Raw genomic sequence first — 15,973 nt, forward strand, 5'->3', positions numbered from 1 at the left:
TTTCATGTTGCATTTATCATAAATTTTCAAAACAAAATTAAAATCTTGCTCTTTAGCTTCCTTTCCCCCCCCCCCAATTTTGAGTAAATATTTTTCTTGTAGTCCTGTCCAGAAATTTTGCATGGTACATAAAATTGTCTCAGAGGGAATAATTTCTTACTGAAAAGTAGGCAAAGACTAAAACAAAACATAATTTTGTGCAAACATTATTAAATATTACCAGTGATTTTCCTTTTCCAAGAAAATGACAGTATGACTGTTCAGGATCAAATGACAAAAGATTGCCTGGGCTAAGAAGAAAAAAGTCTAAATCACAATGTTTTGTTAGCTTTTATCCTGGGCTAGCTTGTCATAGCTGCAGGATATTCAATGAGCACATCATACATCTCTTGCATTGCTAAGCCTGAGAACCTCCAAATACAGAAGAAAGCTTGAAGAAGCCTAATTTCATTTATCCTAAATATTTTCTGAGCTTTTGAAAAAGTTTACCTTTGAAAATGCAACAATTTTCAAAGAGATGGTTGCTAAGTACAAGGAGTTCATTACAAAATCCATGAGGTTCCACCAATCATGAATGTAGTCCTGTAGTCCACCATCCCACATCTGTTTAATTTCACCCCAGATAAAACCTGTAAATAGAACATAATTCATTAAGTATGAATATTAAATAAAAAAGGGCTGTGGCTCTTCTAGACACTTGTCATACAATGGATTGATTCCCCTTACATAAATTATAAAGGGAAGGTGGATAAGTGCTCTAAATTGCATATCTAGTTAGGTGAAATTTTATCTTCCCACTAATGTTTCCAGAATTAATTTTTCAGTCAAAACAAAACAAAAAAATAATCTGCTTGAACAAGGGCAATTTCTTTGGCTTTCTTCAATCTCTTTTCCCATCTTATCCTAATAAGTATAAAAAGGGTCTTAAAAGCAGTCACCACTGCCAACTCTGTCCTTGGTATCTGCTGCAATATCATTCAAATTGGAAAATTTATGAGTGCAGGAGTCAATCCAACTCATTCATTTATTTCAGTTGGAACCCACACAATAAGGAAGAGAAGTTCTATTGTTGTTGTCAACGCCAAACTACAGTCTCCCTTTTCCGTAGGAAAGAGTATTGTCTCCAGCAGCATATTTGTTGTTGATGCCTTCCTTTTGGACATGAAGGAATGGAAACTGTGTTCACAAGTGCAGAGCATGCATTGCGCTGGACACAAAGTGATGCAGAAATATTCAATCTCAGTGGGAAATTTTGCAAGTTGTCTGACATGAACTTAGTTTAACAGCTCCAGAGACAACTGCGTGGAGACTCCCTAATGCTATAAAGATTAAAACCTCTCTGAATAAGATACTCCACAATATTGTATAATATGGTATGATAAAACATTATGGAACATTTAGATGCATATTTCATATTATTATCTACAGAGCTTTTTTGATAACAGTACCAATAGAGCTTTTAATTTTTCACAGTTAATTATTCTCATAAAGGAATTTATTACTTTTGTGCTCATTAAAGGGACAAAACTAACCACAAAAGAGACCAGTCTCTCACATATAGATGTTGAGATATAGTTAAATCAACATGGCTTTTCTCCACCTGCTTATCACATGTTTCTTTTAAAAATATTGAACAGATTTTCTGTGGGAGTCTATAGTGTCCTGCATCACTCTAGCCTGGGCTTAATTCACCTTGAACCTTAACATTTTGTCTCAATGGTCTTCTAGATGACTGTATGGAAAACTTGTGTATTCTCAAAAATGATCCCTACGAAGTAATTCCTTGTCTATTCTTGTTTGTGCCAGGTAGGTTTCTGAGTTATTTGGAAGGCAGGAGGTGGATAGGTGGGAGGAGTACAATTTCATTTTGTATTGTTTAGGCTTGAGTCTTTCTGCCTCCTGATTGCTTTCACAAGGAAAGGTTCCCTTCCTCACTACCTTCTCCCCTCAAATCTCAGCCACATGTTCCTATCTTGTTTCTGTTCGTCATCATCAGTAAACATAAGCCTCAAGAGTATCTGAATCATCTCATTGGTCCAGCAACTTTTATTTTCATAGGGTTCAATTTCAGCCATGTCACCATCACTATTTCACCATTCTGCAGAGCTGGGGGAACACATTCTGAGAAAGGAACATGGTGGGAACATGTACACAGGAGGTGGGATATGCCCATTTTAGTATCTACAACAGCCTAGACAGGCTGACTGAAACTCTGTCTTTAGGTTATCAGACGAAACTAATACACAAAATATAGAACTGTTAAGAAGCTAACATTTCTTTTCAAGCTGCAATCATTTGTGATGAGTCACAGTGAGAAAACAGTTAAACATTATTGTATGGCAGGGGTCAGTATCCACTACCAGCATCCACTGCTGCTAACTTGTAAATATCCCTGCTTGCTCTTACACTACCTTTTAGGCATAACATGTTAAGCATCATCAGGTCATGAAAGCAGCTGTTTTGTGGGCTGCAATACAACCCTCACATTTCAGACACTGCTCTGAATTACCCTTGCTCCAACTGCAGAACGGCAGATAAAAATAACCATTGTGCCACAGGAGCCTGAGGAGACCTGGCTCCAGGATCAGAGGACACCTGGAGCCAAAGGCTGTGTAATGTGGATATGTCCCCTAAGCCTCAGTGTTAGAGAACAGTTCCTTGGTCTTTTTTGTTTAATAATACAGATGTGGGCCCAGGATCTTGACATTGGCAAGACTGCTATGGCACATAAAACATTGCATTGACAGAAAATACTCAAATAAAAAGGCTTTACAGAAATCAATACAGATGCACAGAAACTAATAGAATTAAATAAACTATTTTGTAATTCATCACAGTTAAGCATTCCCTTTAAAATACACTTTAAAAAGAGAGCGGAAGTATCTTGGAATGATTAAGACGAATGCTTAAGAGAGAGGCTGTAGGTTCGTTAATGTCTTCTGCCAAGATATTCCATGATTCACAACCAGCCAAAGAAATGAACTCACACAAATGCAACAAGGCTGTTCTCTGCAAGACTGTTGCTCAGCATCATATGCTTTGATAGCGCTGCCTCAAACATAATAGAATTATGTACAGATTGAAAAAGAAATGCTGACTAACGCTGCTGCATTTGATCTGTTTTGTGAGTGAAAAGCCAGATTTTGTTCCAAGCACTTCCTGGGCTTCAGAAAATGAAATCTAATTGTAAAGATGACACTAGCAGAGAAACACTGACCTATTATAGAATAGTGGAAGAATGCATACAGCTTCTGTAAATTTGATCATTTTGAATTCGAAACACAACTAATCTAAACTACCAGTAAAGCTGAAGGTATTTGGCAGCTGAAAGTTCTGAGTATACTTTGACATTGTAATGGTGGTGGTTCTAAACTGCTTTAGACAGGCAGGTTGGGAACAACTTCATTGCCCAAAGATCTCTTTACTTCCCTGGGAGGAAACAAGCATCTCCAGGCAATAATCTTATCATCTGCAGGTGGCTTAATCTTCCCATTGACTGAAAAGGGAGTCATGGAGGATTAGGCTGAATTAAAACAGATGTCTAACTTCCAGGTGCCTGTATTAAGCTGAAATAATTCCACCCAGAGCAGATTTCACTGTTTTAGCTGGATAACCTCTGCTATATTCTGGTTGTCTCTGCTCCAGCTGTGTCTTTCCTGTCTCTTCATACCAGTTAGATTTCACACCTGCCGCTTATACCCTCACCTATCCATTCCCCATCAGCCTGCTTTTATAATTTATTGCCACTTGAAAGGAAATTATCAACATTATGCAGCTCTTCCATCTCATTAATCAAGGACTTAAATTGAAAAGTTGAAGGTGAGACTTTGAACGATTTGTTGCATTGTTTATAACTGGAGCAGTAAAAGAGAAAATAAGGGTATTTTGCAACAGGCTGAGATGATAGAAACAAATTTCATTAAACACCCCATGGCTTTAATGGGACCAAATAAACATAAATTCAGGGCAAGAATCCCACAGACCACATGAGGCCCTAGGAATGACAGACACCACGGAAAGGTTTTGTATAGCACTATGAAGTATTATACATGCAAGCTGATCATTGCAACCATTTGACTGAAGTCCAGTTTGCCTGATGCCAAAAAGAAACTAAAACAGATCAGATAAAATAAATTTGGAGAAAAAAAATGGAATCTGTGTGCTAAATATATTTTCTTTTTACAGTAAACATTTCTGAACATTGATGAAAAAGTTCTTTCTTCTAAAATAAACCCTACACATTGTAAAAATAAATTTTATCCAAGCCAACAAAATGGATAGAAATTAAAATGTTTCTTACTGAAGAACAAAAGGCACTGAATAAAATAAGAACTTTCTTAGAAAAATGCCATCTTTCATTATAATTACCTCATAAGACTTTTAAAAATCCTTAAGAATTGAGTAATAGGTATCACATATATCATACAACCATATGATCAACCTGTAGATTTCTGTATACGTAGGTACATCAATACCTATACACTGATAAGACTAGCTTTTATTTGATATATTTATCTATAGATTTAGAGTTTGAAGCTATTTCTCCAGTCTTGAAATCTTTGGAGGTTAGGCACTGAAATGCCTTTTAAAAAGTGTGGACCTACTTTTCTGTTCGTAATGTAAGACTCAGTTTGCACACTCACACCTTGCAATTTTAAGCGGGGCAGCAGTTCAATACGCTTACAAATGCTCTCTGTCCCCTTGGATGAAGCCTTGGATTAGACACAATTTGTGCAGGCTGGCAGATAACTTTCAGATGGTAAAAATCCTGGGTCTATCCTGATTGATCTCATTATCAATTTGCAGCTACCTAGACCTGTGATTTTACTCCTAAGGAACATGTCTCTCATTCCCATGCAAAAGAAACAAGCAACAAAGAAATAACTCCCCTACAAAATCCATTCAAAGGTGTATTTAGTTCTAAGAAAAAAATCTTAGACATAGTTTGTCTAATTTCCTTTCTTGTACTGAAAAATCTGTACTGTACAAAAATCAAATACCTTTTCCATCAACTGTAAAAATTCACAAAAATGTTATGCCATCTTCACAACACTGACTTTTGTTGTTTATAAACGTAATTATGGTTAAAGTCTCACTGTGAATAACAACATCAAGATTTTTCAAAGAAAGATATGAAAGGCAGTGTCCTGAACTATTTTTAGTTTTAAAAAAATCTGTGGATCCTTAGCTAATTTTGTGCTTACCTTTCCCACAAAAGGTTGGTTGCTCTGTGCTATTTTTGTTCCTTACCATTAAATGATGGGAAGCAAGAGGTCCCTCAGGGTCAACCTCTGCATGCCAAGTTCAACAACAACCTTTTAGTATGTTTCTTGGAGAACATATTTTCACTGGCCTGTGAAACCATTTAACTGACAAACTCAACTTTGCTCTACTACGCAACCTAGGGTTTTTCACAGATACAACAAGAAGTAAGACAAGCTGCTAATGATCTAAAGCTCTCTGAAGCAAAGGCAAGTCATTCCAGGGAATTTAGTGAGGACTGAATAGTCTTGAAACATCTCTTCTGTTTTGCACCTGGGCTGATGAACTGATGTCATCTGCTGGAGGTGTATGAAGGTAACAAAAGGAACAGAAAGGCATCCTGGCATAATTCAGGGGCTCCCCATCTCTGGGGAATATTTTGTTAACAGAATGCAGCTATTTCAAAGGAACATGCACAAAATCAAAAGCATGTCTTCTGCTTTCCTTTGGGACAGGGAAACTGGTGTTTGGGAGGGGAACAACTGTGCACACTGTCTGATTCCTGTGTCAGGTCAGGCAAAGACCTGGGAATGACATGGCCAGAGGCACCAAATATGTCCCATCTCTCTTCCCAGGACAGTTATACTTTAGCAAGCTGAGTCCATGAATTGCTGGTTTAAATTATCTGTGCACACAACTCAACACTGAGAATACTTAATATCTGACCTGAATTCACTGTTTTCACTTTCTTATCTGTACAAGTGAATTTAATTGAAGATGATTTTAGCAATGCCTCTGGACTGCAGCGAAAAGGTAATGAACAATACAAGGATTATGATGGAGCATTTGAGCTTTTTGGATGAGCTATATCAGAGCTGAGAGCATTCAGTGCTGATTATGTACCAGCAGTGCATTTTCTCTTATGTTCAAGGAAAAGTATACTTTTTAAGAAACGGTGATCAGCTGCAAATAAAACAGGCCTAGGCATGGCATTATGAATTAAAGTGTTATATATGTGTTTCACCCACTATGGAATGGCAGGTGCAAATGGTTCTGACAATCAGCATTGAACAGCCCCTCAAATACAGTGAAACATAGTGAAATATAGTGAAACAGCTTAGTTTCACCACCTAGTCCAATAGCATCAGATCGTTCAGTTGCTTGAGCATCTAGGCAGTAAGGCATCCATATAGCCGTTGTCTTAACCCAGTATCTTTAGAAGGGACAGTAGCCAGTATCTTTAGACCACACACATTCTTTTATAACTTGAATAGCAAGAAGTCTGACTTTCACAGTGCTTCTATAAATGCCAAAAGAAAATATATGTAATTAGTGGTTGTTATTTTTTTTAAGCAGTCTTTCGAATTTCCTTCGCAAAATGTTCTGAAATGCACATGAATTGTAGTTTGTCACCATAGTGGAAGATTAAAGGAGATTTAACTCACTATGTGTATCTTAACATTATTGGCCCTTTACCTTCTATTTTTTTGCCTTTGTAAAACAGGGTTTCAGTAGGGAATAGGAATATAAGCCAAGAAAAAATGTTTAATGTCCTGGAGTATATGTGAAAATAAATTGTCACCCCAGAGTCACTGTTATGTTCAATATGAGTTGGCTACAGTGGTTAATAAAGTTCAAAATAATCAAAGATGCTCATTTAAACCATTTCAGGTTCATGCACCTAAGCCTTCCATACCAGTGGACTGTAGATGGTGATGGTGTAGTTGTCATGATCTAGATAAATGTGAAATATACTGTATTTTTGGAATGTATCATGCTTAAACAGAAGTGTCTAAAACCATTTTCGATGCCCTACATATCCAAGCTTTATAGCCCATGCATTGCCAAAAAATGATACAGGTTTCTGTAGGGTATTTATCATAGGTACAACCTTTCTGTGAGTATATCAGATTTCAAAAATGGGACCAGGTGCCTCTTTGTAGGCACCTGATTTGCTTTATTTATGTTTACTTTCATTTAATCTCCTAATTCATAACAACCAAACTTGCTAAATGCCTGAGTTTGGAGTAAGGGGCTATGGTCGGGCACCTAAATATGGAGATAGAGTACAGAAATTCTGCACATTTCTGCTTTTGAACCCTCTACAATAACGTCATAGACAGAAATTTAGCCAATCAAAAGTATTGGTCCATTTTCTCATGTACTTTTGCACAGAAGTCTATAAATCTCTTTAAAGAAAAAGTATATCCTCATTTACTGCTTGTAAATCTCTATTAATCTTTATGGCTAAAGTTCTTGCACAGGGATCAGGAAACCTGCCTTTTCTCATCCTGAGGGAAGACTGATCCTCTATCCTAACAGAGTACTAGGGCAGGAATAATAAGTATGGGGGTGAAACATTCACCACTCCTGCTGAAAATGGGAGAAAAGGAAACTTAATGAGAAAGAATTAAAGACAAAAAACCCAACAGGTGACTTCAGACTCCTTACTGAGAACCCCTGTTAGGAAGAAAAGGCATCAAAGATAGGCTTTGCACACACTGCAGCCTTTTCTGTTTTCTTTTTCCTCAAGCTATAGAATTGTAATGTTAAAATATGAAATACTTGAATGCTAGAGGAGCAAGCACAATGGTACTCAATTGAAAACAGGATTGAAGTCCAAGAGTATCTCAGGATCCTGCCAAAACCTGCTTCTATTAGCAAAATATTGTGATTGCAAGAAAACATCTCATTGCACTGAATACTTGTCTATATATGATTATTTTATATTATCTTGTAAAAGCAGAGTCCTTATTTGGATCTCTAAGGCATTGCCTGTGGGAGGGAAGCTTTCAATAGCTAATAAAAGTGTATGTAAAATGAACATTCAGACAGTCATCGTTAAGGAAGAGAACTGCCTTTATTTTTTGTACTCTATTTAAACACTGTAAAAGGTCATTAAAGATAGGCAGAGCACTGTTCCATCTAGCCTAAATTGTGGCTGATCCTGAATGCTTAGGGAAATGATTTGAAGACAGAACAAAGTCAAAGCTTCCAGGTTTGCTAAGTGCAGAGGTATCCTTGCCCAGAGATCCCATCTTTGCCACTGTCACTAGAAGCCACTGATTATGGCTGGTTGGATACTATGTATGGGATTCAGGAACCAAAGCACAGTCTGTAGCTCCATTTTAAATGGAAGGCACATTTACAAAGGCTTTTTAAATTTAGGATAGATTTTTTACTAGAATAGCAAGAAATAGATATGGCTACCCATATTTAACTTGAGATCAATGGTACCATTCTAGATTAAATCTTAAACACACGAAGACACTTATCGGCCAACAACACTGACAACCAAAGAATAAAATAAAATCATTTACATAGAAAATGTTAATCTTAAATATTTAAAACCTGGTACACCTGCAAGTGTGTACCAGTAAAAGTACAGTATTTTACTGGTAAAAGTACTCAGTAAAAGGTCCTGTTATGGCAAGAGTCATGCAGTCCTGACAAGAATTGGCTCTCCTGATGTTTAAATAAATAATTTCGTTAGTGGGTCCTGTTTTGGGATCCCCAACAAAAAAGAGATATTAGCTGACTCAAGTGAGCCCAGCGAAAGGCCATCAAGGTGACTGGGGGCTGGACCACATGATGTACAAGAAGAGGCTGAGGGACCTAGGTTTGTTCAGTCTAGAGAAGAGGACACTAATGGGGGGGATATTACTGCTGTCATCTACTATGCAATTGCTGCTTATGAATAATTGGAGCCAGGCTTGTCCTAGAGGTGCACACTGGAAGGACAAGAGGTAAAGGTTGCACATTGTGGCATGGGATATTCCAGCTGATACCAGAAAAAAAGCTCATCAACGACTAGACACAGGCCCAGGTTGCTGACAGAGGCAATGAAGAAATTCAAGATTTGACTGGACAAGGACCTGACCAACCTGATCTATCTTTGTAGTTAGCCTGTGTTGAGCAATAGTTTGGACTAAATGGCCTTGAGTGGTCATTATGTGCATTATCCTTCTTTCTGACTGAAGCTGACTTCCAGCTTTGTCTGGGATTATTTTCCTCTTCTGCACTTTACTTGTCACTACTGGTTATGTACTGTGTCATCTCACTGTCCATATTATCCTTTATGTCTGCTCCCTGGAACACTCAGTTTGTACCAACTGTTTAATTTTCTACACAACACTTTCTTGACCAAATTTAGATGTTGCACAGTGTACTTGCCACCTCTATGATGACTTCATCTGAAGTGAGTTGCTTTGCCACCAGTTTGGATGTACACTCTGCTAAGTACTGACAAGACTGTATGCTCCTATACATCCCACCAGCAGTTTGCTGACCACAAGTGTTTGCAGTTTGCACAGTTCCCAAACATCCACATTCTCTATAAATTCATGTACTCCAAAATTATAAACCATTCTGACAGAAAGGATGGGGAATGCATTGTTAAGGAGATTCAGTAAGACCGCATTCCTGCTCCTGGCACTATTCTGAACAACATAATTATGACGAGCATTTAAAGATGCCCATAAAAGAGCAAAAAATTCATCAAAACAAATTTGCCTAAAAATGTTCTTTTTGCTGCAGCCACCCTGAACAACTGGCAGGGAGATTTTTAACCACATCTACTAAGCACCAAGTTTGTCTGGTTGTTGGCTTTCTCCTCTGATTTTTGTAGCATTTCCTGGTGAGCCAAATGCCTGCTATGAGAACATTTAGCATGGTCACTGCTAGGTTTGAGTTTAGGGTTTAGAGCAGTAGAACAGGTATGGTAAGTCTATAGGGATCAATATCATCCTTATGTGAGCTGCAGTCAAGGCACACAGAGGGTGAGGCTGGGCCTTACTTAATTTCCCCTTTGCATTACTGTAATAATGCTCAGAGGCCACTCAGCAACTGGATGGGGAATTTGATGATGGAAAATATTGTTCTTCCTCACTTTTTTCCACAATATGGGGTTCTTGGTTTTGTCTTTTTTTTTCAGTGGTGATCGGTTCTCAAGTATAGGAAAGAAGCTTACGTTTCTGTAGTGTGAAGCATCTATCATGCATGGGATATCGGAAGCAACAGCTAATATAAAGAACAAAGTTAATTTTCCCTATCAGCAGAAGCTTGTTTCTTATTTGTTTAAATGCAAGGTCAGGAAATTTTGACTCTTCTCTCTGGGAGATTTTTCTACAACTGCTTCTTAAAACTATAACATTCGCCTTGTTATATTGACTTATTGTTCCATGGATAATCATCACATACTGTAACACCACTTCTGTAATCATCTAATCATGTAAAAGACAAAATTAATGCAGAAGTTTCCTTAAGAGACTTTTTAAATGCAAAATCAATAGTCTCCATGGAAATGTAGCCCAATGCAGGTTTTTCCTCCAAGCCTCCTACCCTAGTGACACTTCTAATATGTACTAATTATGTACATTCGGCCTTCTATTACATAGTAGAGGCAAATGCTAATTACTGTTTGATTATTGGAGAGCTTAGATCATTATGGACAATCTTGAAACTTCTTAAGTTCTGTGAAATATACATATGCTCCATTCTTCTGGACAACCGGCTGCTCAAGGCCTGGACAGCAGTATGCTTCGCTGGGTAAAAACTGGCTGGGTGGCCAGGCCCAAAGAGGTGTGGTGAAAGGAGTTACATCCAGCTGGCAGCCAGTCACAAGTGATGTTCCCCAAGGTTCAGTACTGGGGCCAGTTCTGTTTAATATCTTTATCAATGACCTGGATGACGGGGTTGAGTGCACCCTCAGTAAGTCTGCAGATGACACCAAGTTGGGCAGGAGTGTTGATTTGTTTGAGGGTATGAAGGCTCTACAGAGGGACCTGGACAGGCTGGATCGATGGTCCGAGGCCAATGGTATGAGGTTCAACAAGGCCAAGTGTCAGGTCCTGCGCTTAGGTTGCAACAACCCCATGCAACGCTACAGTCTTGGGGAAGAGTGGTTGGAAAGCTGCCAGGTGGAAAAGGACCTGGGGGTGTTGGCTGACAGCCAGCTGAGTATGAGCCAACAGCATGCCCAAGTGGCCAAGAAGGCCAAGAGCATCCTGGCTTATATCAGGAATACTGTGGCCAGCAGGAGCAGGGAGGTGATCGTGCCCCTGTACTCAGCACTGGTGAGGCCGCACCTCTAATACCATGTTCAGTTTTTGGCTCCTCACTACAAGAAAGACATTGAGTTGCTGGAGCATGTCTAAAGAAGGGCAATGAAGCTGGTGAAGGGTCTGGAGAGCAGGTCTTACGATGAAAGGTTAAGGGATGTTTAGCCCGGAGAAAAGGAGGCTGAGGTGAGTCCTTATCACTCTCTACAGCTACTTGAAAGGAGGTTGTAGCCAGGTGGGTGTCAGTCTCTTCTGCCAAGTAACAAGCAATAGGATGAAAGGAAATGGCCTCAAGTTGTGTCAGGAGGGGTTTAGTTTGGATATTAGGAAATATTTCTTTACTGAAAGGGCTATCAAGTATTAAAACAGGCTGCCCAGAGAAGTGGTTGAGTCACCATCCCTGGAGGAATTTGAAAGACATGTAGAGGTGGTGCTTAGGGACATGGTTTAGTGGTAGACTTGGCAGTGCTAGGTTAATAGTTGGACTGGGTGATCTTAAAGGTCCTTTCCAACCTAAGCGATTGTATGATTCTACGCTGAAATTCATGTCAATGAGAAGCCTGGAAAGTAGAGCTCCTCTTCCTCTCTTCATTCTAAGGGATGCGAGGCAGCTATTAAAAAGCAATCTACATGCAGAGCTCTTTGAATTAAGAGAAAGACAAACAAAGAATTCCCTTGTTTAAAACAGTAATAGTTTTTACATGCTGCAGCTGCTCCAGGATAACCTTTGCTTTGGGAAAAGGGTTTAGTCAGTCATATTTCCTATTTCAGAGAAAAACTAAAACCCTAGAGCCACATTAGCTTTGTCTCAGACATCAACATTTTTCATTTACCTCCAGAAAAATTCAAAGATATATCGAGTTACCTCTGATTTAGGCTCCCTGGTATAATTCGGCATTTACTCTTTTTGAGAATACTGCATAACTGTATAGTTTGAAGACATGACATGACAGACTAAGTTGTGGCCTGGAAACTAACCTTAGCTTATTGATAAGGACTTAGTAAAACTATTTAGTTTATTGAAAGGTGACTGGACCACAGTTTGTATGTATGTGAATATGAAAACAGCATGTTTTGGCTGAGATTCATTCCTTTAAAAACCAAAACAAAATAAAAGCAGAAATAGACACATTCATCACACACTGTGAGCTGAAATGTCTTATGGAGATATGTGTCTGTCTCCTTCAATGATAGAAGGACCTTAGGTACCTAATGAATTGCCTAAGATTGCGATGGGTGAATCTGGGGCCTTATTATTTGGGTGGGCTAAGGCACTGCAGCAGCCTAAGTCTGAAAGCTGAACTGAGCAAACATGAAACTGGAAAACTACAGGAAACCACTGGTTAGGAACCACTACAGATCAGTGTGTAAAATACATCATTTTAGATGCAAGAGATTTTGGAAGGCACAGTTTCCCTGAATATTACAATCTAGATTAATCACAAGCTATTTGATCACATGGTATCTAACTATTGATCTTTATTCATCCTCATGAATACTTGTTTATGGAAGCAGTTCCCTTGACTTGACCTGTACTGCTTGCAGAGGAAGGGCTTATTCAGCACAGGCAGTACTGGCATAATCTGGCCATACAAGTGCATACTACAAATATTAATGCTGCTTTTAGAAATTATAGTCATCTTGATAGTCATAATTCTCAGGGTTAATGGCTTCTTCAAAGAAGTGCTTTGGGATGATGAGTTACTTAAACCCGTTCCTAAGTAAACAACAATGTCAGAGGTTGAGGGCAATGGAGGTTCTTCCCACTGCACATTTTCTGGAGAGGAGTTAGTCACCAAAATTTTAGAACTTCCTTTAGCTGAAACTAGCCCTTGCCCTTCTCAAATTGTGCCTTTTTCTCTGGGCTCTGATTTTGTTCTTTAAAAAGATAGATTAATGATAAAACCTACTTTGGCATGTCAAGGTTTATGTGTCAGCTATGCATCTGTTCTTATTATCCTTCAGCCTCAGGTCACTGTGAAAACTGGATAGATACTGACCACCTGCCATTTTGGAAGGCCTGAAAGAAAAGCTACTGATATCTTCTCTTGGCATGGGAGAAGAGCTACCTGCTTCTCCTCAGCATTGTAGCATTTATTTCTAAGGAAGTAATGTATCAATCTAATGATTTCTACATTGGTTTCTTATTTCTTGATGGTACAAAATTGGGAAAATTTACTGGAGGAATTTTTCTTTGATATTTAAATGTGAATCTCACACAGTGAAGTCAGTCTGACTTGCCTGTAGGAAATGTCATTCTAAGCAGCCTGCCAGATTAATTAATTCCTTTGCAATAATACTAGATATTGGGTTTTTAAATGTTAGTAGCAATATTTACCCAGTGAAGGACAGCACACCTTACAGTGAAGGCTGGTGGTGAGGACTGTTTTGTGCTGTGCTATCACAGGAGAAATCTCAGAAAGCACTTCATCTGTGGAAGGCAGGTCGTTCTGAGAGGTTCCTGACAAGTAAGTGTACACAGGGTTTTCAGTCATGCATGCTTGTTTGCTTAAGTGAAAGATGTAGCCCTGCCTCCTGTTTACTGCAGTGCTCTACTGAGGAACATACAGAGGAAAAGCCACTGAGTCATTCTTCTCTGGAATATCAAGTGCTGCCAATTTGTATATTAGAAATTCAACACTGCGTTCTAAATTATATATGATCAATGATGCCAAAAGCCTTGTCAGTTTGGTTGCTCTAAAAAAAGCCCTGTGTTTGGGAAAAGTTACAAAATTGAAGATAAACAGCATATTAATGGGAAGCTCTGAGACAGATAAAAGTATCAAAACCCCATCAAAACATTCCAGAAAAGTTTGTGCATGAACTTGTCTATGTGATGACAATTTAAATTAAGATATCAAACTTAAATTCTTGCAGTTAAGTCTACTAGGTCCCTCTGCCTACAATTTCATTTAAGTCAAGACCAAGTATATTTAGCTGACCTGGTCCAACTTGTGTTGGTTCCTAAAATAAAAAACAGGGAGACATCCAAAGGAAGGGAGGACCTAGGATAGTCCGATCTGATAGGACTGAGCAATCACACAGGAAGATATTTAAGGCTGACAAGGCCCACACAAAGTAGGCTTTCAATAATCCCAGACTGAAATTTTTATTTTAAACTATCAGGACAGAATGGGAAACTTTTCCCCCATTTTAAAAATATTAGGGGATTTTCTTATTCCTTCTGATGTAAAATATTTTGTTTGAAGTTGAGTCAAAAGTTCTCATCAATGGTTTTTCACAGAAAAAATACTCTGCATGCATATTTTAATGAAAATATTCACTTGAAACTGCTAGTCAGCACTATTTGGAGTAGGTGGGTCTGTTACTTTAGGTAACTAAGGTTAGTGATAACACTCCAGAAATAACATTGTGCCTCATTCAAATTCATGAAAAATAATTATCGTGGCAAAGAGCCCTTTTTTAAAAGTAGACTATCAAAGAAAAAAAAAAATGGACACTTAGATGACTCAGAACAATTTCTGGCCTGGAGAAAATAGATATTATAAAGAATAGCAATATGTATGTTTCAGGGCATTGCTTAATCACAGAAAGGAACTCCTGGTATCTTTTGTTTTTTCTCACTGTAATATATTAGGTGGTGACACTTTTGAATTTTACGTTCTTCCCAAGTAGTCTACAACTGTTGCTAGATATTGAAGGAGATGGACCATTTGCCTGTTTTGGTAGATCAATAATTCATGACAGAACTCTCTACTGTATCCTCCTGCTTCAGGAATTCTTGGCAAAACCACAGAGGTCAAAACACTTTTCACTGTATTTTCTTTAGTAATACATTTACCCAGGACCCACGGTAATATCATCCACTCGACGATGGTTGGTGGCGGTCCCTGCATGCTCAGGTCTGACCTGTCAATGTGCTGAGAGGCAAGCAACAGCAGGAACAGAAAAGTCAAGTAGGATGCAGTATGGCAGATAAATTTGATAAATGGCTTTCTGATGAACAGCCCTAATGGGCTTTTAGGAGCTATCAGGTAGCACACAGAGAAGACTGGGAAAAGGAGTCCTATCACAACACATGTCAACATCTTCACAGCCCAGTGTCGCCTCCTCCATCCAGGGAACTCATCGTACCAGCGGGATGCAAGCAGCTGCTGGCAGTTGGGCTGAGCAACAAACTACAGAGAGAAGAAGAAAGGAAGATGGTTAGTTCCTTGTTACCTCTGTAAAGTTATTTCCATGCTATGTACATTACAATAAATAATACTTGGATAGTGATTAAAAGAAAATAATCCACTCTGCAAGCCCACTCATACTGATAATCCCAGTAAAACAGGATAGGGTCAGCCTGCCCTACTTTCAATGCAAAAAGTATAGTACAAAGCCTTCAAAATTCACTTTTCACAATAAAGCTTGACTTCCTTGTCAGTTGAATACAAAAGGAGCCAACATACTGTAAAACACGTGTGCCTCAAATGCTGATTTCAAACTGAAAAACAAGTTTACAAATACTTCCATTATTCAACCAGCAACATTTGCGGAGAATTCACAGAACACGAGGTGGAAGTCACCATGAAAACGAAAAGCATGACTGAAATCTGTAAACAGTGAAACTGAATTCCACAGCCATGAATGAACTATTCTCAGTATGTTCCCTGCTAATTCTCTAAAAATCAGTCTTACATACTTTTATACTGGCAAAACTCCTACAGCTACATTACATAACGCTTGCACAATATGAACGAAGTACT

The 15,973-nt window shown here is 38.6% G+C and overlaps 1 protein-coding gene across 1 annotated transcript in view; it reads right to left on the reverse strand.

Moving 5' to 3' along the window:
• The window catches only part of TRPC4 (transient receptor potential cation channel subfamily C member 4), a 155,082-nt gene that overhangs the window by 25,977 nt on the left and 113,132 nt on the right, over positions 1-15,973 (reverse strand). The window contains exons 4-5 of the mRNA XM_075085783.1: positions 15,064-15,400; positions 490-629 (exon numbers count right to left, since the gene is read on the reverse strand). Coding sequence (XP_074941884.1) covers positions 490-629; positions 15,064-15,400 — 477 coding nt within the window. The remainder of the gene's footprint in view (positions 1-489; positions 630-15,063; positions 15,401-15,973) is intronic.

Source organism: Phalacrocorax aristotelis, chromosome 1, assembly GCF_949628215.1.
Source record: "Phalacrocorax aristotelis chromosome 1, bGulAri2.1, whole genome shotgun sequence".
Taxonomy (NCBI): Eukaryota; Metazoa; Chordata; class Aves; order Suliformes; family Phalacrocoracidae; genus Phalacrocorax; species Phalacrocorax aristotelis.